We start from the raw sequence: 25244 nt of genomic DNA on the forward strand, positions 1-25244 counted from the left end.
AACCGAGCAGATCACTGCAGAGATTTCCCCAGACCTTAATTATCTAAAACTTTAGAATTCTAGGAGAGTGTGGTTGCGACATCTTATGTTATTCACAACAAGCAATGCAAAAGAGAGTATGGGGGAGATTGTCTGCCATAGAGGCAGGGGGAGGGGTGAGATTGGCGGGAGGATACTGGGGACATGGGTGGTGGAAGATGAGCACTGGTGGAGGGTTGGGTGATCCATCATTGTATGGATGAAACTCATAATAATAATAATGCATAGCACTGTCCTCCCATTGTTCATCGATTTGCTCGAGCCGGCCCAGTAACATCTTCATTGTGAGATTTGTTGTTACTGTGTTTGGCTTATTGAATACGTCATGGGGAGCTTGCCAGGCTCTGCTGTGTGGGCGAGATACTCTGGGTAGCTTGCCGGGCTCTACGAGAGGGGTGGAGGAATCAAACCATGCTTGGCCAGGCTGGCGGCTTGCAAGGCAAACACCCTTTGGCTGTGCTAATATATTTAAAATTTATTTTAAAATAATAATAAAATACACATTCTGAATTTTAAAAAAGTAATGCAGAAGTAATGCCCAATTCAGTCAACTTAACCAAGGGCTGAATAAGTAGCAGTATTCCTACATTAAATAAAGAAAAAAAATACATAAGTAAGCATGGAGAAGGGGGAATGCCATCAAGAAGAAGCAGAGCACACATTCCCTGCAGGATGCCACGGCAGGGATATGTTGGGCTGCTAAATAACAGTCTGAAGTTTCCTTTATGGGTCCGAGAGATTGTGTAGTGGGTTGGGCATTTGCCTTGCCCACGGTCAACCCCTGCAGGTTCGATCCCCAGCATCCCATAGGGTCCCCCCAGCACCGCCAGGAGTGATCCCTGAGTGCAGAGCCAGGAGTCAGCCCTGAGTTTTGCTGAGTGTCACCCCAAAACAACCACCACTCCCCCCCCCCCCCCACAAAAAAAAGAAAAAATATGGGCCAGGGAGAGCCCAAGGGCTGAGTGACTGCTTTGCATACAAGGGGCCCTGGGTACAATTCCCAGCACCACACAGACCCCTGAAACCTGCAGGAAGTAACTCTGGAGCACAGAGTCGGGAGTAGCCCCTGAGCATCACCAGATATGACCAAAAAAGCCCAAAAAAAGAAGAAAAAATTCCTTTGCAACCCTCCCAGAGGTTCTTACCTTCCTCACAGTGCTCGCCCTTGTAGCCCGCCGAGCAGACGCAGTTGCCGTCGATGCACGAGCCGTGGCCCCCGCAGGCGGGGTCGATGCACTGGTTCATGGGCACGTCGCACTCGGCGCCCTTCCAGCCGCTGTAGCACTGGCAGGAGCCTTTCGAGTACTGTCCATTCCCACTGCACAACACAGGGCAGGCAGCTGCAGAAGAGCAGAGACACAGCAACAGGTCAGGGGGCGTCGAGGGGGGGTTGGAGGATAGTGAGGGGTTCCCAGAGCAAGAGCCTGCCTGGGCATTTTATTTATTTTATTTTATTTTATTTTATTTGTTTTGTTTTGTTTTTGGGTCACACCCCGCGATGCACAGGGGTTACTTCTGGCTCATGCACTCAGGAATGACTCCTGGCGGTGCTCAGGGGACCCTATGGGATGCTGGGAATCGAACTTGGGTTGGCGTGTGCAAGGCAAACGCCCTACCTGCTGTGCTATTGCTCTAGTCCCAGGCATTTTATTTTGTTTATTGAATTTTCTTCCTTTTGGATCACACCTGGCGATGTTCAGGGGTTGCTCCTGGCTCTGCACTCAGAAATTACTCCTGGTGGTACTCAGGGGACACTATTGATGCCGGGTCGGCCGCGTGCAAGGCAAACGCCCTACCTGCTTTACTGTCTATCGCCCTAGTCCCCTGCCTGGGCAATTTCATGCTCCTTGACCTAGTCTTGGCTTGGGGACTCTTGCCACGAGGGGCGTAGAGTTCGCCTCCATGGAAAGACAGCCACTGGAGCAAAAGCCAAGATCATTTTTTTTTTTTTGCTTTTGCTTTTTGGGTCACACCTGGCAATGCACAGGGGGTGATTCCTGGCTCTGTACTCAGGAATTACTCCTGGCAGTACTCGGGGGACCCTATGGGATGCTGGGAATCGAACCCAGGTCAGCCACATGCAAGGCAAACACCCTCCCAGCTGGCCCCCATTGAATTTTTTTGATTTTTTTTTTTTTTGTGTGTGTGTGTAGGGTCACATCCAGAGATGCTCAGGGGGCTGGAGCGATAGCACAGCGGGTAGGGCGTTCGCCTTACAAGCGGCCAACATGGCCGACCCGAGTTCGATTCCTCCGCCCCTCTCGGAGAGCCCGGCAAGCTACCGAGAGTATTCGATATGCCAGACACAGTAACAACAAAGTCTCCAATGGAGACGTTACTGGGCCCGCTCGAGCAAATCGACGATCAACGGGAGGGCCTTTACCTTTACCTTTACCTTTACTCATGGCTCATGCACTCCGGAATGACTCCTGGCAGTGCTCAGGGGACCATATGGGATGCTAAGAATCGAACCTGGGTTGGCATGTGCAAGGCAAACGCCCTACCCGCTGTGCTATTGCTCCAGCCCCAGGCAATGTATTTTATTTATTGAATTTTCTTCTTTTTGGATCACACCTGGCGATGTTCAGGGGTCACTCCTGGCTCTGCATGCAGGAATTACTCCTGGTGGTACTCGGGGAACTCTATGGGATGTTGGGAATCGAATGCAGGTCAGCCACATGCAAGGCAAACACCCTCCCAGCTGGCCCCCATTGAAATTTTTTTTGCTTTTGTGTGTGTGTGGCGGGGGGGTCACACCCAGAGATGCTCAGGGGTTACTCATGGCTCATGCACTCAGGAATTACTCCTGGTGCTGCTCGGGGGACCCTATGGGATGCTGGCAATCGAACCCGGGTTGATCACGTGCAAGGCAAATGCCCTCCCCGCTGTGCTATTGCTCCAGCCCCCTTGTGTCTACTTCTATGCAGAAGATGAGTCACAAAGAATGAAGAAGAGGAACCAGGGAGAGCGCAACGCACATGTAGGAGGCCTGGCTTTGGTCCTGCTGGGTCCTCCACTAGCAGCAGAGACACCCGAACAAGTGAGCTTAGACTAGCGCTTGAGTGTCACTGGAAGTGGGGTGTGAATTCCACATACACAGAAGATTAAATCTACCTGACTCAATAAAGCGCATGGAACAAGAGAGAGTGGATAGGCGTGGATGGCCAGCACCTCTCCTTTGGGCTTGGGCCAGTAGGCATTGATGATGGACAGACAGAAGCTGGGCTCAGTGGGCCAGAAGCTTGGTGGGAGAGAACCAGCCCCTTTGACCACTTCTGTGCCCCCCTCAACCATTGTGCTAAGTGCCCCCTTTCAGAGATCAAGAATAAGACTGTGGGACATTTGTACAAAAGGAGATAAATATAACGTACAGGTTACTTGGTTGAAACTGGATCTAATGGGAATAGATTTTCTCTAAAGATGAATTATTTTTGCTTCCCAAAATACAAAAAGGTTATGATAACTTTGAGAGATGACTTGGGATCTCCTCACATATGGAATTCAGTAGTATCCATTTGTCAGTTTGCCAATTTGGAGGTCAGGTAGCTTAGAACTAACTTAATTTCAATTTCAACCAAGTGGTCAAAGAAATGCAATATAGCACAGTGGTAGGGCATTTGGCTTGCACACGGCCAGCCCAGCCAACCTGGGTTCAATTCCTCCACCCCTCTCGGAGAGCCTGGCAACCTACCCAGAGTATCTCACCCACACGGCAAAGTCTGGCAAGCTACCTGTGATGTATTTGATAGGCCAAACACAGTAACAACAAGTTTCACAATGGAGACGTTACTGGGCCCGCTCGAGCAAATCGGTGAACAACGGGAGGACAGTGCTACAGTACTACTTTGTCATTAACAGGAAATGATAGTCTTTCATGTTGTATTTAATAAAAAGTAACCCCCCCCCATGCAAAAAAAAAATAAGACTGTGGGAGTCAGAGGAAGAATCAGACCAGCACAAAAAGTAGCTCAACAACGGACACAGAATCAATGGAAGAACGACTGTCCCAAATACTTAGGAAGAGAATGGCTGTAAAATTATTAGGGGGGTCTCGGTTCTCAGGAGCATCCTTCTCCCAGTGAAGAGAACAGGAGAGAAGGAGTTCAATAGCGCGGACACCAGTCAGTGAGTGGCTTGGGGCGCTGAGATGAATCCCCTTCCCACAGAGGACACAGTTTTCCTACTTTGGGGCTACGTGAGCAGACAGCCTTGCCTGGAGCTGTTACCCAGAGGTGACCAGCCAGGAGAAGAAAGCAACTCGAACCGAGGCTGTGTAAGACCTAAGTGGGGCACCGTGCAAATGTAAACCAGTGGGAGAGTTTCTGAGAAGACGCAGCCAAGTCTACCCGTTTCTCGCCCAACTCAGTCATGCTCTGGGGAAGGATGGACCAAGAGGTTTGCATGGGAAGTATTTGCCCATCCTGCAACTCTGCAAATGTCAAGCGGCCACTGCGTTGGGGTCCAGTTCCTTCTTTCCTTCTTCCACCGAGTGGAGAGACTCACACCCGCCGAGGCAGGCTGACAGATGAGTGGAGCTGGCAAATGGGAGACAATGTCCTGGTGAATTTGGATCTAGCGGGTGTTGAATGGTAACCCTACGTTTTAGGCTTCCTCAGTGAACTGCTCCTTTTGCTCCCCTCAGAGAAGCTTACAGTGCTCTAACAAGCATCCTTAATCCCGAGTTTATCTTTAACCTTTCCTTTATGTTTTGTGTTCTCATTGTCACAACACAATTGTCATGATTTGGTTACTTACAAGCTGAGACTTTCTGGTAATTCTGGACTTTGTATTTGTATTAAAGAATGATTTCCTTTTTAATTTCCCCTATAGCCTTTTCATATTTTTACTAAAGAGCAATGTTTTTTTTTCCCTCTTTTTGGGTCACACCTGGCGATGCACAAGGGTTACTCCTGGCTCTGCACTCAGGAATTACCCCTGGCGGTGCTCAGGGGACCATATGGGATGCTGGGACTCAAACCTGGGTCAGCCACGTGTAAGGAAAATGCCCTACCCACTGTGCTATCGCCCAACACCAAGCCTTTTAATATTTTTACTAAAGACCAATGTTCTTTGCTTAAACACAGAAAGACTCTTAATGCTATGCTCCAAATATTTGGGAGTTGACTGACCCTGGAATATAGCTACCTCTGGGCATCTGTCATAATTACTTGACTCAGGATTTGGTTGCGGTAGTTTCTAACACTTCACAAAGGGAGGTCCCACTATGGGCCTGGGACAGACCTGAGACGAGTGGCAAAGCTTCCCTGGCATTGAAATGGGACTGTCCAGAAAGCATAAAAGCACGGTCTTGATGCAAGCTGTTATAACTTAAGAGACTGGACCACCCATGAGGAAGGAGAAGCTGAACCAGTCTGAGGACTTAGTCTGGGATCTACGGTAAAATCCTTGTTTGCCCTCTGAGCCCAGAGAACTAAGTGTTGGAATCTGTATCGCTCACTGTGTTTATCCAAATAATTGCAAGTGTTACTAAGAAGTGAACTTAAGCTTAATATGTGCAATGGAAAGGAAAGAGAAAGGCAATATAGATGTCCCTGGGAGACAGAGTGTCTCCTTGAGTTAATCCCCATATGAGAATTGCATCCGCTGAAAAGCTTTACCTCGGTAAATGATCAGTCACACCTACATGCAGTCCTATACCTCGAACCCCCTCCGATGTGCTATAAGTATGCCAGCAGCTCTGCATTAAATGGGCCATTTTTATCATCTATCCTCGGTCCCCCGTCTCTTTGCTCCTCTGCTGGGGAGCCCCAGGAGGCAGCTCTTAGCCACTGAATGTGTCGTGTACCCACATTTTGAACTCGCAGTGGGGAGTCGAGAACCAGCCTCACTTCCTCCCCACCGTGTGTGCTGGGATGGGAAGGCAGCAGGGAACAGAACGATGAGCATAGAGTCAGGCTTGTGGCTCACCCAAGGGTTCGATGCAGAGTAAGTCATTATGGTCGACAGAGAAAAGGGATATCCCCAGCCTTGGGGCTCCCCCAGAATCTGCTTTCTCTCCAGAGGGGGGGAAAGGCAGTCAACACGCAGCAAGTAGCCGTCTCATTATTTGATACAACATGTGTTTCTTATTTTATTATATTTTTGCTTTTTTGGGTCACACCCAGTGATGCTCAGGGGTTACTCCTGGCTCTGCACTCAGGAATTAATCCTGGCCATGCTTGGGGGACCATACGAGATGCCATGGATTGAACCCGGGTTGGCCATGTGCAAGGCAAATGCCCTACCCACTGTACTATCGTCCCCGACCCCGTGTTTCTTATTTCTACAGAAATGTTTCTTTCTTCTTTGATTCCTTGCGGTGGTGATGGGGGAAGGGGGAGGGGGTGGGGTAAGAATGGTTACTATTTCAAACCAGATGCATGGGAAATCAAATGTTAAAAAAAAAAGGTGACCTACTTAAATGACTCAGGGGGGGGGGGGGAAATGCAGAAGAGTCGGGTCTCCATGTTCTACTTGCATGCGTTGCCCTCCTCTTCACGTGGACTACTTTTAGGGAGGCTCTCTGGAAATCAGGGTGGAAGGCAGAGCCAAAGGTTGAGCAGTTCCAGTGACTCAGTCTAGTACCCAGGGAAATGGGGCACACACAGTGCATGAGCATCCCCTAGTGGTCACCAGGGAAGACCTTAGGGCAGAGCATTCTTCCTCCTGAGCTATGGAGTCTTGCAGACATAAACCAGCACATCACACTACATCAGATTGAACGTGATTCCAATGTCAGACTCCAGCTAGGAAGGGGGAAAGCTCTGGCCTTGATACTTCTCCTTCTACATTTATTATTTGGTATGTGAAACCTACATGACAAACGAGAGGACAACACACCCGGACCTCAAACCCTGGCCCGAAATGGAATGAAGTAGAATGGGAAAATCAGCTGGCACTCTGTATGACTGAACCTAAGAACTTGAACCTAAGAGCTCGGCTGGTATGTCAAAATCTAATCATGAACAGCTTTGTAAAGATCTATCTCACGGCGATTCAATAATAAAAATCTTTAAAAAAAAAAGAAAAGAAACGGAAGACCAATGATTTTGGCGCTGGAAAGATATGACTGATCACTTGTTCTAGGGGAGATTCACGCTTCCTCACCAGAAAGTGACTTCTTGAAGTTTGTGTGGAACAGTAAATGAGTTATCATGGACAAGACTTCGAGGTGGTTAGCCGAGACCCATATGGAATTTAACAAATGTTCCTTTGTCCGATTCCAAACTGAATACACACACTGATGTCGGTGGTGGTTGGGGGTGGGGGAGGGGGTGGTTAAACCAGCAAAACAGTCCAGAGGCAGTAGGTCTCAAATGAATGGATCAATGTGGACCCATTCCCACCCGCATACCAGCACCACTACCACCATCACAATCACCATTACCACAATCCGTCAATATACTCACCACCACCATTACTCTGTATACCACCAGATCTACCACCACTATTAACAACAGCATCACCATCACTATCAATACCTCTTAACCACAACCACCAACACCATCAGCACCACCACCTTCATCTTCTATCATCTACCACCAGTAAAGCATCAGTGAACACTAATGGGAAGCACTTGTCTTGTCCACCTTCTCTCATGTGTGTGTTTGTGTGTGTGTGTGTGTGTGTGTGTTGGAATCACACGTGGACTGTTTGATTAAGTCTCTGTCTCCCTCTCCCTCTTCTAACTCCTAAGGTTTGCGGGAGCTGATCGCTGTGCAGTCAAGCTTCTATTGAGAATTAATTAAAATGTTTGTACAAAGTGACTACTCCTGTTTTACTAACTCCGGTAAATGGAAGCTTGAAGACTCGTGCCGAAGAAAAATAAATTGCCACTGCCACTGACAACTGACAAGTTAACAGGCTGGTGACAAAGAACTGACACAATTTAGATTCACCTAAATAGTATAAAGCTCATGTTCATGATCACGCTGGAGCAGTTTTTGAAAAAAAAATTTTTTTTTTGTTCCTCCCCCCAACATTTTCTGAAAGGGATGAGATGGATGATCAGTGTTGTTTACCACTGTGGGGAGTCACGGGACAAGGGACAAACCACTTGAGCCTGAGGATTTAAGTCAATCAAGTCAAGTCCCATTGGGGCTGGAGTGATAGCACAACAGGTAGGGCCTTGGACGCGGTGGGACCTGGTTTCGATTCCCAACATTCCACAGGGTCCCCCGAGCACCGCCAGGAGTAATTCCTGAGTGCATGAGCCAGGAGTAACCCCTGTGCATCACCGGTGTGTGACAAAGTCAAGTCCCTTTGCCGGTGTGTGACAAAGTGAAGTCCCTTCTCCATGGAGGCTGGGATAAAGAGCACTGCTGGGGAAGAGGTAGGGCTGGTGAAAGACTCCACCCCACAGGCAGGATGAACCTGCCCGGACACTTATGAGGCCCTTGTGGGCTGGGTGAGATGAGCAGAACGCATCACAAATAATCTATCTCTAAGCAGTTCTAAATTGCTAGAAATATGATTTCAAAAGCTCTTTGAGGAAGAGACTTGAGCACACTTGAACTTAGGAACTCAACTGGAGTGTCAAAATAGCACTAACGACTGGTTGTCCGGCATCCAAGTGAGCCCCTCGGTATCTGGGGCTACCCCTCCTGCCATGAGTTGATCTTGGAGTAGGTGGTCGGGAAAAGGCACAGAGAAAAGCAGGGGGTGGGCTCCTGCTGAACGCCATCTGGATTCAGGGCACAACACCTGGGATTCTGCTCTCTCCCCAGGTGAGGTATCAAGCTGGGTGCTGAGCACAGTGAGGTGAGGAAAGGTAGTTTTTGCTTTTGCTAGATCCCTGCATCTGCTAGACAACAAAGTTTGGCCTCCGCTGCACATCCTGTCCTCAGAAATCCACTCCAGAGAGGTGAAAAATCTAGATTGAGACAAACCAACCAACCAGCCAATCCCAAACCTTCTGAAGATGATCATGAGAAAAATATTGAAAGGCTGACTAAATTTCTTGAAAGAGGAATGTGTGAAGAACACCAGAAATCAAGAAGGAAGAGGTCATCAGATTTTTAAAAAAATTTCCTTTCTTTCTTTCTTTCTTTCTTTCTTTCTTTCTTTCTTTCTTTCTTTCATCTTATTTATTTATTTTGGGTCATGCTCAGGGGTTGCTCCCGGCGCTAAGAAATTAGTCCTGGCAGTGCTCGGGGGACTATATGGGGTGCCAGAGATTGGACCTTGGCCAGCCACATGCCAGGCAAACACCCTCCCCACTGTACTATTACTCCAGCCCCAAGGGGTCATCAGATTTGATTCCACAACATTTTAATCTTCTATATAAACAAGGATGCCCATCCGACATCTAAGGGAGGAATGTGATGCAGGAGAAATTTCAGAATTGTAAGAGAGCACTCAAGGGCTACTCTTGGCTCTGTGCTCAGGGCCCACTCCTGGCAGTGCTCAGAGACACTTGCCTAGTGCCAGGGATTGAATGGGGCTTGGGCATATGCCAAACTCCTGCCTTAGCCCCTATACCATCTCTCTGGCCACTAGCACTGCTCTGAACACACTGGAGGGAAGAAGGTTTGATATCTGAACTACACAAAGAACACTTGCTGAGCAATAAAAAGAGACAAAGAATAAAAATCTGCACAAAGGACGAGAAATAGAAACTTTCAGTGAAAACGATGAAAACAGTACAAGTATTTGAAAAACAAAAAACCCACTTGGCCGGGGATAATGGTTTTGTCACACGAAGCAGGTTGGGTGGACATTTGAATCAGTTTTTCTTTGGGTGGGAGGGTGAGGAATAATTTGTCACTATTTGGATAGGCCCTTGGTACCCAGAACCCAACAGAGATACACACTATTTACCCTTGGTGCCTTGGTCCTACTTCCCTTGGTCCTACTTCCCTTCCACTTTTTTTTTTTAATGTCTATTCTGTGCACCACTGCATCCCTAGAACCAGGTATGGTGCCAGGAACTGAGCATACACTCCATTTATGTGAATAATGTGTACTGAATTGTGAATGCTGGAGCAATAGCACAGTGGGTAAGGCATTTGCCTTGCATATGCGGCTGACCTGGTCAGCTTAGGTTCGATTCCTCTGCCCCTCTCAGAGAGCCCGCAAGCTTCGCCCGCACGGCAAAGCCTGGCAAGCTACCTATGACGTATTCGATATGCCAAACACAGTAACAACAAGTTTCACAATGGAGGCATTACTGGGTCTGCTCAAGCAAATTGATGAACAAAGGGAGTTCAGTGCTTACAGTGCTTACTTTTTGGGTCACACCCAGCGATGCTCAGGGGTTATTCCTGGCTCTGCACTCAGGAATTACTCCTGGCGGTGCTTGGGGAACCACATAGGATGCCGGGGATCGAACCCAGGTCGGCCACGTGCAAGGCAAACGCCCTACCGGCTGTGCTATCGCTTCGGCTCCCTACTTCCTTTTGCAACAGCAGGTGACAAAAAATGTCTGGGACACTGACAACAAAAGCGGAATCGAGAAGAGATGGCGAAAGCACAAATGCAAACCTCTCCAGCCATCCGGTCACCTCTTCTTACTCCCGCGATCCTCACCCTCCTTCAGCCTAGAACACCCAGACACTCTCAAGGGTCTGGAGGGTCAAAGGTGAAGGGTCCCTAGGGTCCCCAGTATATGGAGGGGTGGCGATAAGACTGAGCAGCACTGCTAGGCCCTCACAGTCCCGAAGCTTCAGGAAAGCAAAGGATGCTTTAGACCAGGGCAGGAACCAGAGTTCAGGGGCGCGGGCCCCCTGGTTCCCTGCCGCCGCCATCTAACAGCACATTAATAAGCAGGGAAGTGATTCAGGGCAGAATTTCCAGAAGGACGAAAAACTCATCAGGTGTGTCAGAACTCTGACATGCGGGAGCCGTGTGGGGAAGCCGCAGACGCTGACTTAAGCACGGAGGTATGGATGCTTTAATTAATCCGGGGTGAATTTAATTGCTTTAGTTAAGTGGAAATCGGGTTAAAAATGATGCAGTGCATGCTGGGGTGTGTTAAAAACATGACATATGAGTTGGATGAATCGATAAATTAAAAGTGCACAGATGTTTTAATTAAACCCAGGGAAGTTAACGAAGATCGCAAGAGACTTTTAAGCTGATGATTAATTCAATTCATTTAAAAATACCTGTAGAGATAGGGGGATGCCTCCACAACGAGTTATAAAAGTTCTCAATCGATAACATGCTTAAGCTGTTCTTTAAGAAGCATCTAAGTTGGACCAGAGTGAGAGAACAGCGGGGAAAGCGTTTGCCTTGCACGCGGCTGACCAGGGTTCCATCCCTGGCATCCCATAGGGTCCCCAGAGCGTCGCCAGGAGTCATTCCTGAGTGCAGAGCCAGGAGTAACTGCTGAGCATCGGCTGGGCATGACCCCCAAAAGCAAACAATCAAACAAAACTAAATTGTTTCTGCTAGTGGGGGGTGGGGGAGAAGCAAGGGGGAAGAGGAAGAGGGGAGAGGGAGGGCGAAAGAGAGAGGGAGAGAGAGAAAGAGTGAGGGAGAAAGACTGAACAGCATTAATTCCATAAAGAATATTGAAATTTTGACACAATCTTCAGCAACTCATGTCTGGACAAAATATCTTTTCCTTCCAAAAGCAATGCAAGAGTTTTGCAAGAAGTCACGGTCACGATCCTCCCGTTGTTCATCGATTTGCTCACGCGGGTCCAGTAACATTGTGAGACTTGTGTTTGGCATATCAAATACGTCACGGAGCTTTGCCATGCAGGGGAGATACTCTTGGTCTCCGAGAGGGGCGGAGGAATCGAATTCGGGTTGGCCATGTTGGCTGCGTGCAAGGCAAATGCCCTACCTGCTGTGCTATCACTCCAGCCCTTTGCAAGAAGAATTTGTAAATTTTGGTCTTGGGGATCACACCCAGTGGTGCTCAGGGTTGATTTCTGGCTCTGTGCTTGGGGGTCACTCCCGGTAGAGCCTAGGGGGAGTATCATTTTTTGGTGCTGGGAACTGAACCAGGGTCAGTCTTGTACAAGGCAAGCACTTTCACCTGTGTTATTTATCTTGTTAAAAAATGGTTTTGTTTTTAAATTGTCTTGCTTTTTTTTTTTTCTTTTTCTTATTGGGTCACACCTGACAATGCACAGGGATTACTCTTGGCTCTGCACTCAGGAATCACTCCTGGCGGTGCTCAGGGACCCTATGGGATGCCGAGGATTGAACCCGGGTTAGCTGTGTGCAAGGCAAACGCCCTATCTGCTATTCTATCACTCCAGCCCCCTAAATTGTCTTGCTTGTATTTCGATTTTGAGGGATCCTTTTTCTTTCCAAGACTATAGCCTCCACCAGACTTGGATCAACCTATCCTACCATCACTGTCACTATCCTCCTGTTGTTCATCGATTTGCTCGAGCAGGCCCAGTAACGTCTCCATTGTGGCACTTGTTACTGTGTTTGGCATATGGAATACATCACGGGTAGCTTGCAGGGCTTTGCCGTGCGGGCGAGATACTCTCAGTAGCTTGCCGGGCTCTCCAAGAGGGGCGGAGGAATCGAACTTGGGTCAGCCATGTTGGCTGCGTGCAAGGCAAACTCCCTACCCACTGTGCTATCATTCCAGCCCTACCATACCCCCTGACTTCTACCTCCGCGACCCCTACCAGCTCAGATCTGCAGGCCAACTTCTATGTTCTGTTGCCTTTGACCACTTGTTATTCACCCCAGAGACAGGGAGAAAGTCTGTGCCCCACAATCAGGAGACAAAGCAGTTCATATCCTTACTATGTTTACCCTTACTATGTTACCCTTACTATGTTTCGTTCTATGGTGCATCTGAGGAAGATCATTGTGTGTCTGTCCCTCTCTTTCTGATTGATTTCACTCAGCCTGGCACTCGTCAGTTCCATGCATGTAGCTGCAAATGCTATGATTTTCACTTATAGCCAAGTCATATTCCATTATTTGTATGTGCCACAGTTTCATGAGCCAATCACCTGTTGTTGGAAACTGGGTATTTTTTCCTGATCTTGGCTATTGTGAATTGATTGTGCCGCAATGAACATAGGAACACAAACAGAGTTTCTTGGGACTCTTGGTGTACGCAACCAGATTGCTGGGTCACCTGGAAGCTCAATTCGTAGTTTTTTTTGAGACGCGTTCATATTGTTTTCCAATAAGGTTGAATCAGTTGATATTCCTGCCAGCAGTGGATGGTGGTTCCTTTCCCCCCATCCCTCTCTCCCTCTCCCCTCCCACACTGCTTTTTTTCTTTTTTGGGTCACAGCTGGCTATGCACAGGGGTTACTCCTGGCTCAGTGATTCTTACTCAGGAATCACTCCTGGCGGTGCTCGGGGGACCCTATGAGATGCTGGGATCAAACTCACGTCAGTTGTGTGCAAGGCAAATTCCATACCGCTGTGCTATTGCTCCAACCCTCCTCCCACACTGGTTGGTTTTTAGTCTTTGTGATGTGTCACTGTATCACTGGTGTGGGGTGAGAGCTTATCGAGGACCAGAATTAAAAAAACACCCCAGGGACAGGGAGAGAGTCTGTGCCCCACAATCAGGAGACAAAGCAGTTCATATCCAAGATATGCAAGGGACTTTGTAGAACTTAACACGGATGCTACAACCAACCCCATCAAAAAATGGGGAGAAAACAGAAACAAAAGAAAGAGAGAAAGTGGCCAGTCTGTTTCAAAGCTCTTGGGATCAAGCACAGACCTAAGAAATTGTCACATAGTGGACACACACACACACACACACACACACACACACACACACACATCCCAGAATCGGGAAAAGTCTATCCATGAATCAGCAATAGCATCTTGGTGTTGATTTCCCGATTTTAATCACCCCACTATGACTATTCAACACATGTCCTTTAGGGGCCCCTGGTGAGGACTGAGGATGTTGCTGGTTTTGCAACTTGCAAGCAAGTTGATGGTGGTTTGGTATGTAAACTTGCAGGTGCTTTCTGATTTAGGGGATCTTCTTCTGTTGCTATGAGAACAGATAAGACAGTTGAGGCACTTTGCCCAATGCCTGGGGCATAGTTAATACTTAATAACTTAATAATACTAAGCAGCGACATTTTTTTCCCCATTTAATTCTTTCCCCTCAAATTTTAGTTAATCATTGTGATGAAACCTGTTGTGAAAGTGAAGCGAATCACCCCACAACTTCACTGGGTGCTTCTACTTGCCGGAAGTGCCCTGGAGACTGGTCTGTTTGTTGTTTTTCTTTTTTGTTTGTGTGTTTTTGCTTTTTGGGTCACCTCCGGCGATGCACAGGGGTCATTCCTGGTTCTGCACTCAGGAATTACTCCTGGCCATGCTCAGGGGACCATGTGGGATGCTGGGAATCGAACCTGGGTCGAACGGGTGGAAAGCAAACACCCTACCCGCTGTGCTATTGCTCCAGCCCCGAGACCGGTCTGTTTGAAGCGGCATTGCTTTCAGTTGTCTGTCCGCTTCGTAAACAGATACAAAAATACGTAGAGTAAATAATAACGGGGTCCTGGGGATGGTTCCTCAGCAGAGTGCACCCACCGAGCAAGTGGGAGTTTGGGGAGGCTCTGAGTTTGCTTCCTGGGTCCTTCTGCTCCTTGGGGGTCCCTGATGCTGCATGACAAAGCATGTGATTCCCAGGGTTCTGTAATCAGTCTTTGCAAGGAACCCGATTAAAGCATGTGGCTCCTTCCAGCAGGCCACTGATGCCACAAATTTGAGAGCAACCAAGCCTGGGCAACCACAGAAATGCAACAACAACAACAAAAGGAAAAGAGAGAGAGAGAAAGGTGTGTGTGTTTGTGTATGTGTGTGTGTGTGTGTGTGTGTGTGGAGGTGGGGTCAGATAAAAATAATGACAGAAGCTGGAACTGTATATATCCTGAGGGTGCAAAAAAGCACAGTAGAAATGACATCTGCACCTATATGTTCATTGCAGCACTGTTCACAATAGCCAAAATCTGGAAACAACCCAAGTGCCTGAGAACAGACAACTGGGTTAAGGAAACTTTGGTACATCTACACAATGGAATACTATGCAGCTGTTAGAAAAGATGAAGTCATGAAATTTGCTTATGAGTGGATAGACATGGAGAGTATCATGCTAAGGAAAGTGAGTCAGAAAGAGAGGAACAGACATAGAAGGACTGCACTCATTTGTGGAATATAAAATGACATAATACGAGACGGACATCCGAGGTCAGTAGATACAAAGGCCAGGAATATTGCCCCATAGTTGGAAGTCTGTCTCATGGTCTGGGGGAGAAGGCACCTGGAATAGAGAAGGGATCACTAAGTCAATGATGGTTGGCGGGATCGATTGGGATGGGAGATGTGTGCTGAAAGTAGATAAAGGACCAAACGTGATGGCCTCTCAGTGTCTGTATTGCAAACCACAATGCCCCAAAGTAGAGAGAGAATATGGGGGAAATTGTCTGCCATGGAGGCAGGGGTGGGTTGGAAAGGGGGGGGTATGCTGGGGACATTGGTGGTGAAGAATGTGCACTGGTGGAGAGATGGCTGTTCGATCATTGTATGATTGAAACTCAAACAAGAAAGCTTGTAACTGTATCTCACAGTGATTCAATAGTAAAAAAACTTAAAAAAGAAACAAACCCAAACAACTGTGTCCCCTTTGAAAGCGCTAAGGAGGAGGCAAGAAATTTCGAGCAAGAAATCAGTGCAAGAGGAACTTGAACACCCCTGGAACTGACTTGGCACACAGGGAACTACAGAGAATGCAATTTTATTCTCTGAAATGCTTCAATTCTAAACCCGCTGTTTGCCTCAACAGTTAAGTTTTCAAAAAAAAAAAAAAAAGCCAACCATATATCAACAACCCACCACAGGCTCCAAGGCCGACTTCAGGAATAGCTTCCAAGCCCCCCCCCCCCCAGCCACCCCCCAGTTGTGGCCACTCTGAATAGCCACTCGATACTGGCTGCGCCGAGATCAATTATACGCAGGGGGCTAATGCAGGCTCCGAGCGTGCGTCCGGCCGCAGGGCAGGTGCCGAATGCAAAACACACACGGAGAGGCCTTTTAAGCAGCTAAATGCACACCCCATTATGGATCCTAAAGGCTGGGGGGACCGGGGAGAGGGGGGGCAGTGCACGCGTCCGCAAATGGATAGCAAGCCGAGGGTTCTTAAATGGCCTCGGGGCTGAGGGCTGAAAGGCCAGTAGCTGGATGGGCGGCCCTGGGCCCGTGTGGGTTTTAGGATTAATAATACATCGATGCGCGTCAGTGTTAAAACACATTCACAGATCAGGGGCCGGGCGGTGGAGGGGCCGGCCCATCTGCGGACCCGGCTAAGGGCCCGGTAAATGCCTTTCCTCTCTCCCTGGGGTCTTGACTCCTGGGAAATTAGATTATGCTGCTGAAGTTAGGTCCTGAGGTTCTTTGTGTTTTTTTTTTTTTTCCTCTGCTCCTGAAAAGCACTTGATGGTATGGGGCTCCAGGTGGCAACTGTCATCTGCCATCTGGAAACAAAGGGGCGGAGGAAGCAAACCCTTAACCCTAGGGCACCTGAGTCAAACATGGGTGGGCTGAAGATGCACCCCCCACCCCACCCCGGCCTCGTCCCCACCCCTGTGCTGACCTGATGACGTGTCCATGTGCTGTGGGCAGACAGTGGCAAGGGGTTTGGCCAGGAGATGATTTGTGAGTGGCCTCTGACTGGGATTTCCTGGTGGCATCTTGTAGATTTGTAAAGTCTTGCTTGTGCCCACGAGACAAAAGCTGTTTCTGGCTGGGTATTCCTCGGGAAGGGATTTCTCCCAAGTCCAAGACCTCACACTGGGGTATCCTGTCCCCTCAATAGCCCCCTCCCCCACTGTCCTTCATGCTGTTGGTGGCCAGTACTCAGAAGGATGGACACAGCAGATCTTGGGGGGCTCTAACGCACACCTGAAACACCACCTTTGTGTAGGGAGGGGGGTTGGGGGGAAATGGGGGTGACTCGGCTAAGCGTTGACAGAGCAGGGAGCCAAGAGGGAGTGATGACAGTGACAAGTGACAAATGACAAGTGATGGATGACACTGAACTCAAGCAGGGTTTGAATGAAGCACCCATAAAGATCATGAAGATGCCAGAGACAAGCGAGTGTCTCACTAGGACAGAGGGAGAAAAATGGGGGATTGGGCCAAGGGCTCACGCTGTCCTCACAAGGAGTGCTCTAGTTTCCCTGGTGACAGTGATACACATCACTTTTTGATTTTTTTTTTTTTAAATCAGAGATGCAGAAACTAGAGCTCAGGGACTCTGGGTCACAGAGAGACTCGTTGGCAGGGCTCAAAAGGAAGCCAGGAATGCCTGTTGAAATGGCTCTTGCCCTGAACAATCAAGACTGAGAGATGCCCTCTTGGTGCATGGGGAAATCTGACCAGAAGCTCATATAAACCCAGGACCCTTGTATCTACTGTCCTTAGGTGTCAGCCTCATGTTATGTTGTTTTATACTCCACAAATGAGTGCAGTCCTATGTCAGTCTCTCTCTTTCTGACTCATTTCACTTAGAATGTGATACGCTCCATGTCTTTCCATTTATAAGCAAAGTTCATGACTTCATCTCTCCTGACAGCTGCATAGTATTCCACTGTGCAGATGTACCAATGTTTCTTTAACCAGTCATCTGTTCTAGGGCACTTGGGTTGTTTTCAGATTTTGGCTATTGTGAACAGTGCTCCAATGAACATATAGGTACAGATGTCATTTCTACAGATAGATTGCTCCATAGCTGGAAGCTTGCCTCATGAGCAAAGGGGAGAAGGCAGCTGGAATAGAGAGGGGAAAACTTAAGAAAAAGATGGCTGGAGGAATCGGTTGGGATGGGAGATATGTGCAGAAAGTAGATAAAGGACCAAACGTGATAACCTCTCAGGTTCTATATTGCAAACCATATTGCCCAAAAGTATAGAGAGATTATGGGGAATCATGTCTGCCGTGGAGGCAGAGGGGGGACGGGAAAGGGGGGTATACCAGGGATATTGGTGGTGGAGAGTACGTACTGGTGGAGGGATGGCTGTTTGATCATTGTGTGATTGTAACCCAAACGTGAAAACTTATAGCTATCTCACGGTGAGTCAATAAAATTTTAAGAAAAACAAAACAAAACAAACAAACAAACAAAACCCAGGACCCTAAGCAAAGGGAATGGGCTAGGGCAGGAATGAAGAGACAGTGTGGGAACTCTTTTAAGGATGCAGTTGTAAGTTGTGGGTATCTCGACATACATGTGTGTATGCACAAACGCACGTGGGTGCTGTGTCAAATGACTCTGAGAAGTTCTGCTTTGCCCTCTGCTTGCCTCTGATAGAATGAGGTGAAGGTCATTCCAAGGAAACTCGCCAGGTAGGTGGGTGGAACCCCCCACCCTTCCCCGAGCCCCAGCAATCTCCACTCTTGAGAAGAGTCATTATTATTTTTTTCTGATGCTACCTTTTGCCAAAGAATCCCATGCCCTCTGCCCTGGTGGTGGTGTTAAAATGTGTAGATTAAAAAAAAAACTCATCATTGGGCTGGAGTGATAGTACAGAGGGTAGGGCGTTTGCCTTGCACGCGGTTTCGATTCCCAGCATCCCATATGGTCCCCTGAGCACCGCCAGGGGTAATTCCTGAGTGCAGAGCCAGAAGTAACCCCCGAGCATCACCGGGTGTGACCCAAAAATTTTAAAAAATTGAAAAACAAAACAAAACAAAACCTCATCACACCATTCAACACTGATTCCAGCAAGAGAAATAGCACTTTCTAGCTGGAAAGTGTGGCTGGCCAGAAAGAATGAAATTTACTTAATTTTACTTAATGCTTAATCTTCCATTACAGAGAAGTTAATGATCGCAAGACAGGAGTGATGATAATCCCCTTGCGAGCTTTTTTTTTTTTTTTTTCCAGGAAATCCAACCAACTAATTTTTAGCCAATCTTTCTTCGGAGCACACCTCGGTGCCAAGGATAACTGCCCTGCTCCTCCAGGTAGCCCAGCCAACCCTCATTTATCAAAACTCTGCTCTGGCGCCAGGGGATGAATCGTTCATTCGGCCAAGCAGACCTGGGGGGTTTCCAAGATGTGTTCCCGGGAATCGGTTGGGTTCCCCACCCCACCCTGCCCTCTCTGATTAGCCCACTTGTCTGGCTTGGCAGGGCAGTGGTGGTGGTGGCACTTACCCTTGGCGCAGTCGGCTCCAAGGAACCCGGGGAAAACAGTGGCATAGGCCTGACACGCACTCGCCATTGCCGTGGCAATTCCGGGGACAGTCCTGTACGGAATCTGAATGAGAGAAATCGGGTTATTAGAGACACAGCAGCAGCAAGTCCCAGAAGATACTGCAGCGCTGGAGATCTCTCCAGGACACCTCAGATGGAGCCGGTGTGCTCTCCTCAGCTGAAGTCACAGTGATCATGAGCTGCCAGAAGCAAGGTTCAGGGATTCGGGTTCCAGGACTAAGACTACAGGCCACACAATGGCGGGGCAGTGGTGGCAGAGGTGCTGGGCTGTCCTTCCCCAGCTCTCTGCTCATTCGGCATCCTGGCTGTCACTCCAACAATCTGCCTCTGGGCGCCATCTCAGCACTCCAAAGGCCCTGGTCCAGGGACACCCAAGTTGAATCTCAAAATGGATTAGCTCCCTACAGAGGTGTCTCTAGACCCTAATCATTTACAATCTTAGAATTCTAGAAAGGGTGGTGGGGAGGGGGAGAATTCGAGCAAACTATAATGCCAAAAAGTAGAGAGAGAAAGAGTATGGTGCTGGAGTGATAGCACAGCAGGTAGGGTGTTTGCCTTGCATGTGGCGAACCAGGGTTCAATTCCCAGCATCCCATAGGGTCCCCTGAGCACTGCCAGGAGTAATTCCTGAGTGCAGAGCCAGGAATAACCCCTGTGCATCACTGGGTGTGATCCAAAAAGCACTGTCACTGTCCTCCCATTGTTCATCGATTTGCTTGAGTGGGCCCAGTAATGTCTCCATTGTGACACGTTACTGTGTTTGGCATATCGAATACGTCACGGGGAGCTTGCCAGGCTTTGCTGTGCGGGCGAAATACTCTCAGTAGCTTGCCAGGCTCTCTGGGAGGGGCAGAGGAATCTAACCTGGGTTGGCCGACAAAAACAAACAAACAAACAAACAAAAAACAGTAGAGAGAGAGAGTACTGGGGAAATTGTCTGCCATAAAGGCAGGGCGAGGACTGAGATGGGTGGGTGGGGGGATATACTGGGGACATTGGTGGTGGAAAATGTGCACTGGTGGAAGGATGGGTGTTTGATCATTGCATGACTGAAGCTCAAACCTGAAAGCTTCGTAACTGTTAAAAAAAAAAAGAAAAAGAAGAAATTGAGCTATTAAAATCTTTTTTACTCTGCCTGCCGGGGCAGCAATGGAATGATCAGTCATGCCCTATTTGTCCCAAGAGTTGTGGTCAGACCTTCTGGGTGAGCGGGGACCAGATGTGAGTGGTGCTGGAGGACAGTAGGGGGTGGTGGGGAGTAGGGCGTTGGGTGCAGTGAATGGAGGGATCGCTGGTCTCTAGCTAAATTCTAAATTCTAGCTAATTCTCAGCTTGGGCTGTCAGGCTTCTCCTTAACAAACAAAAACAAGCACTGTCCTCCTGTTGTTCATCGACTTGCTCGAGCGGGCCCAGTTACGTCTCCATTGTGAGACTTCTTGTTACTGTGTTTGACATATTGAATAGTCTTGGTAGCTTGCCAGGCTCTCTGAGAGGGGCAGAGGAATCGAACCCAGCTCGGCTAGGCTGGCTGTGCGCAAGGCAAATGCCCTACTGCTGTTCTATCACTGCAGCCAAGAAAGAGTCTCTCCTTAGAAGAAACTGTTTATGGACAGCTCAAACTACAACTCTACCATGTTTGAATCTTATCGAGCAAAGAAGACATACGTTTAGAGCCTGGCAAGCTCCCCGTGACGTATTTGATATGCCGAAAACAGTAACAATAATGGGTCTCATTCCTCTGGCCCTGAAAGAGCCTCTAATATGGTACCGTTGGGAAAGATGAGTAAGGAGAGGCTGCTAAAATCTCAGGGCTGGGGCGAACGGAGATGTTACTGGTGCTCGCTCTAGTAAATCGATGAACACTGGGATGACAGTGATTCAGTGATATATTTTGCATTTTGGGGCCACATCTTAGTGATATTCAGGGGATATTCCCAGCTCTGTACTCAGGAATCATTCCTGGCGGTGCTCAGGGGACCAAATGGGTTGCTGAGGATCGAACCTGGGTTGACTGCATACAAGGCAAACGCCCTCCCCGCTGTGGCTTCCAAATAACTGTTTCCTCATGCCTGCCAAAGAGGCAGGCTGGGGACCGGGGGGATGGCAGGAGGGAAGCTGGGGTCATTGATTGATGGGGGGAAATGGACAGTGATGGAGGGACGGGTGTTGGATCATTGTATGATGGAAACCCAGTCATGAATAGCTTTGTAACTGTGTATCTCACAGTGACTCAATTAAAAACATATTTTTTTTTTAATAAAAGAAGGATAGAGAAGGGACCAGCGTGACAACAATAGTTGGAAATGACCACTCTGGACAGGAACTGAGTGTTGAAAGTAGATTGGCAAAGGGATACACCTGGTGATCTTCCAGTATCTGTATTGTAAATCATAATGTTCAAAAGAGAAGGAGACACAGAGAGAGAGGAGAGAGAGAGAGAGAGAAGGAGGGAAGGAGAGAGGGAGGGAAAGAGAGGGAGGGAGGAAGGGAGGGAGGGAGGGAGGGAGAGAAGGAGGAAGAAAGAGAGAGGGAGGGAGGGAGGAAGGGAGGAAGGGGGAGGGAGAGAGAGAAGGAGGGAGAGAGGGAGGGAGGGAGAGAAGGAAGAAGAAAGAGAGAGGGAGGAAGGGAGGAAGGGAGGGAGGGAGAGAGAGAAGGAGGGAGGGAGGGAGGGAGAGAAGGAGGGAGGGAGAGGAGGAGGAAGAAAGAGGGAGGGAGGAAGGGAGGGAGGGAGGGAGGGAGAGAGAGAAGGAGGGAGGGAGGGAGAGAGAGAAGGAGGGAGGGAGGAAGGGATAGAAGGAGGGAGGGAGAGAGAGAGAAGGAGGAAGAAAGAGAGAGGGAGAGAGGGAGGGAGGGAGGGAGGGAGAGAGAGAAGGAGGGAGAAACAGAGAGAAGGAGGGAGGGAGAGAGAGAAGGAGGGAGGGAGAGAGAGAGGGAGGGATGGAGGCAGAGGGAGAAAAGGAAGGAGGGAGGGAGAGGGAGAGAGGAAGGGAGCAAAGCAGGGAAGGACGGAGAGAGAGGAAGAGAGAGGGAGGGAGGGAGAGAGAGAGAGAAAGAGAGAGATTGCCGTAAAGTAGAAGCAAGGCAGGGGGAACTGGAGACACTGGTAGCGGAAAATGTACACTGGTGAAGGGACACGTGTCAGGACATTATCTGACTGAAACCCAATCATGAAGAACTTTGTAACTGTGTATATCACTGTGATTCGATTAAACATTCAATTAATTTAAAAAAGACTGTTTCTTTACTCCTCCGCCCCTACCCAAGATCCTGCGACCCATCTAAGCTTGGGTCCGACACGTGGCATCAGCTTTTAGTCTCAGGCCTCTAGGGAGATTCTCCACATGACAGTGGCTGCTCCTGATCTCAGGGACGTAGAGTATATAGACACCTTAAATCCTCGCTGGAAGGAATTCTAATAAAAGCAAAACCCCAAAGTGTAAGACTTATCAGGTTAGGCTGGCGTTGCCACTGCCCTAAGTAGCACCTTGAGGGTTAGAGAGACAGGCCCGTTGATGTCTTGCTTTGACAGGTTTTTCTTTTTCCATGAAAATCAATGAGCTGACATTTGTTCTAACCAGTTACAGCCATCGTCTTTCTTAGCTTCTATTTCCATGTGAATCCTCCAGAGGGAATGTTCTGGAACTTTGTAAATGTTGACTCAGGTCCACAGAAATGGGCACAGTCTTTTTCAATCCATTATTAAAAAAAATACCATCCTTTAAAAAAGGAAATAGATCTGGGCTTCCAGGTCCCACATCACTAAGATGATGGAAAGAAAAAGCCCACACACTTCCAAAATGACACTGGGGACACAGGCTGGTGTAGCTACTTGAATTACAGTCAAGTCTAATTGTTTCTGAGCTGGAATGATAGCACAGCGGGTAAGATGCTTGCCTCGCATGCAGCAGACCCCGGTTCGATCCCTGGCATCCCATATGGCCCCCTGAGTGAGCACCATCAGGAATGATCCCTGAGAGCAGAGCCAGGGGTCAGCCCTGAGCACTGTAGGGTGTGGCCCACTCCACACACACACACACACACACATACACACACACACAACATTCTAATGGGGCTGGAGTGATAGCACAGCGGGGAGGGCCTTTGCCTTGCACATGGCCAACCTGGGTTCAATTCCCAGCATCCCATATGGTCTCCAGAGCACCGGCCGGAGTAATTCCTGAGTGCATGAGCCAGGAGTAACACCTGTGCATCCTCGGGTGTGACCCAAAAAGCAAAAAACAAAAAACAAATAGGAAAAAAAACCCCGAACGATTTCTAAAGGGGAAAGTGCTAATCTTAGAGGGAAATATATTTTTACAGGTATGTACACATATGTATGTATTTATATGTATTGTAACACTGTAGCACTGTCTTCCCGTTGTTCACTGATTTGCTCGAGCGGGACCCAGTAACATCTCCATTTTGAGAATTGTTGTTACTGTGTTTGGCATATTGAATACATCATGAATAGATTGCCAGGCTTTGCTGTGCGGGCGAGATACTCTCAGTAGCTTGCCAGGCTCTCCAAGAGGGGCGGAGGAATCGAATCTGGCTCGACCAGGCTGGCTGCGTGCAAGGCAAATGCCCTACCAATGTGCTATCACTCCAGCCTATATATATATGTGTATGTGTGTGTGTGTGTATATATATGTATATATATATATTATATATATTGACAAACCAGCTAGGTGACATGGCTTGTCTTATTGGCTGAGAACTTAATGATATGCAAGAAGTTGGACAAAGTGTTAGAGGTACAGGAGTGAATGAGAAGGGCCTGGGGTTGGTTCTTCCAGAACTTTCACTGCCATGGAGAACACAGGAAAAGTCATGAAAATAAAAAAAAAAACCCCCCACACACAAAAAAAAACCCACCCCAAAACTCAGAGTGTTGCATGAAGTAATATATCAGCTGGTCAATTAACAGAGTATTGACACATGGCTCCTTTCTTGGGGTAAGACTATCCATTGTGATCTTTTAGTGGGCGATTCGTTATTTAAGGAAGGTACAGCGAGAGCAAATTTTTCGATCCCTTAGAGGGATAGAGTAAAAAACCATCATCTTTTAAGTCTATGGTAATGATATTCCATTGTTTGGGGATTAGGGCTAAATTTGACAACCCTGCTAATAAATCTCTTCCCATTAAGTAATAGCAGTGCCTGCGATAGATGGTTGTAAATCAGCCACGGCGTCATCCGGGCCAGCACAGGTTGAAACATTAATACTTTGTTGTACATCCGTTGGGCTGGAGCAATAGCATAGTGGGTAAGGCGTTTGCCTTGCACACGACCGACCCCGCCGACTTCCGCCCCTCTCGGAGAGCCTGGCAAGCTACTGAGAGATCTTGCCCGCACGGCAAAGCCTGGAAAGCTCCCCGTGACGTATTCGATATGCCAAACACAGTAACAAGTGCCACAATGGAGAGGTTACTGGGCCCGCTCGAGAAAATTGATGAACAACGGGAGGACAGTGACAGTGACAGTACATCCGTTAACACACCCAGGCCCGAAAAAGGTGGCATCTACATGGCGCTTTGGCCAAGCAACGGGCCAACGGTAATAACAGTAACATCAGCCCCTGAATCCAACTTGCCTTTCGATTTTGTCCCATCCTCAAAAGTTACAACTAAGGTAGGCTTATCATCAGTAACCATCTGTGCCCAAAATATTTCTGCAAACAGCCGTAGCTGTTTGAGCACTTGGATGAGCACTGTAGGCTGTGGCAAGCATGGGGTGGGGTGGGGTGGCCCCACGAGGAAGAAGGTCTGCGGACAGGGTGCCAGGAAGTTGCCCAGAACAGCGTCTCCAGCTCACCCGGCAGATACTGAAGGATGACAAGCTGGAGCAGGGTGTGAAGAACTAGGACAGCCCTTTCAACCTGGCTGTACCCGTGGACTGGCACCTGTCTGGCACGCCTGTCCACAGGCCCACAGATCTAACTGAGGTGGTGGACCAGTGATGTTCATCCTGTCTACACCCGCACACTAACAATCAGCCTGCAGGCCGGTGGTTGAAAGCATGCCGGGCCATAA

At 48.4% G+C, this 25244-nt stretch overlaps 1 protein-coding gene across 1 annotated transcript in view; it reads right to left on the reverse strand.

Moving 5' to 3' along the window:
• Positions 1–19219, reverse strand: part of TENM2 (teneurin transmembrane protein 2) — a 154859-nt gene extending 135640 nt beyond the window's left edge. The window contains exons 1-2 of the mRNA XM_056107981.1: positions 19153–19219; positions 1185–1379 (exon numbers count right to left, since the gene is read on the reverse strand). Coding sequence (XP_055963956.1) covers positions 1185–1379; positions 19153–19219 — 262 coding nt within the window. The remainder of the gene's footprint in view (positions 1–1184; positions 1380–19152) is intronic.
• Positions 19220–25244: the final 6025 nt, after the last annotated feature.

The sequence above is a fragment of the Sorex fumeus genome, unplaced genomic scaffold, assembly GCF_029834395.1.
Source record: "Sorex fumeus unplaced genomic scaffold, SorFum_2.1 ptg000187l, whole genome shotgun sequence".
Classification (NCBI taxonomy): domain Eukaryota; kingdom Metazoa; phylum Chordata; class Mammalia; order Eulipotyphla; family Soricidae; genus Sorex; species Sorex fumeus.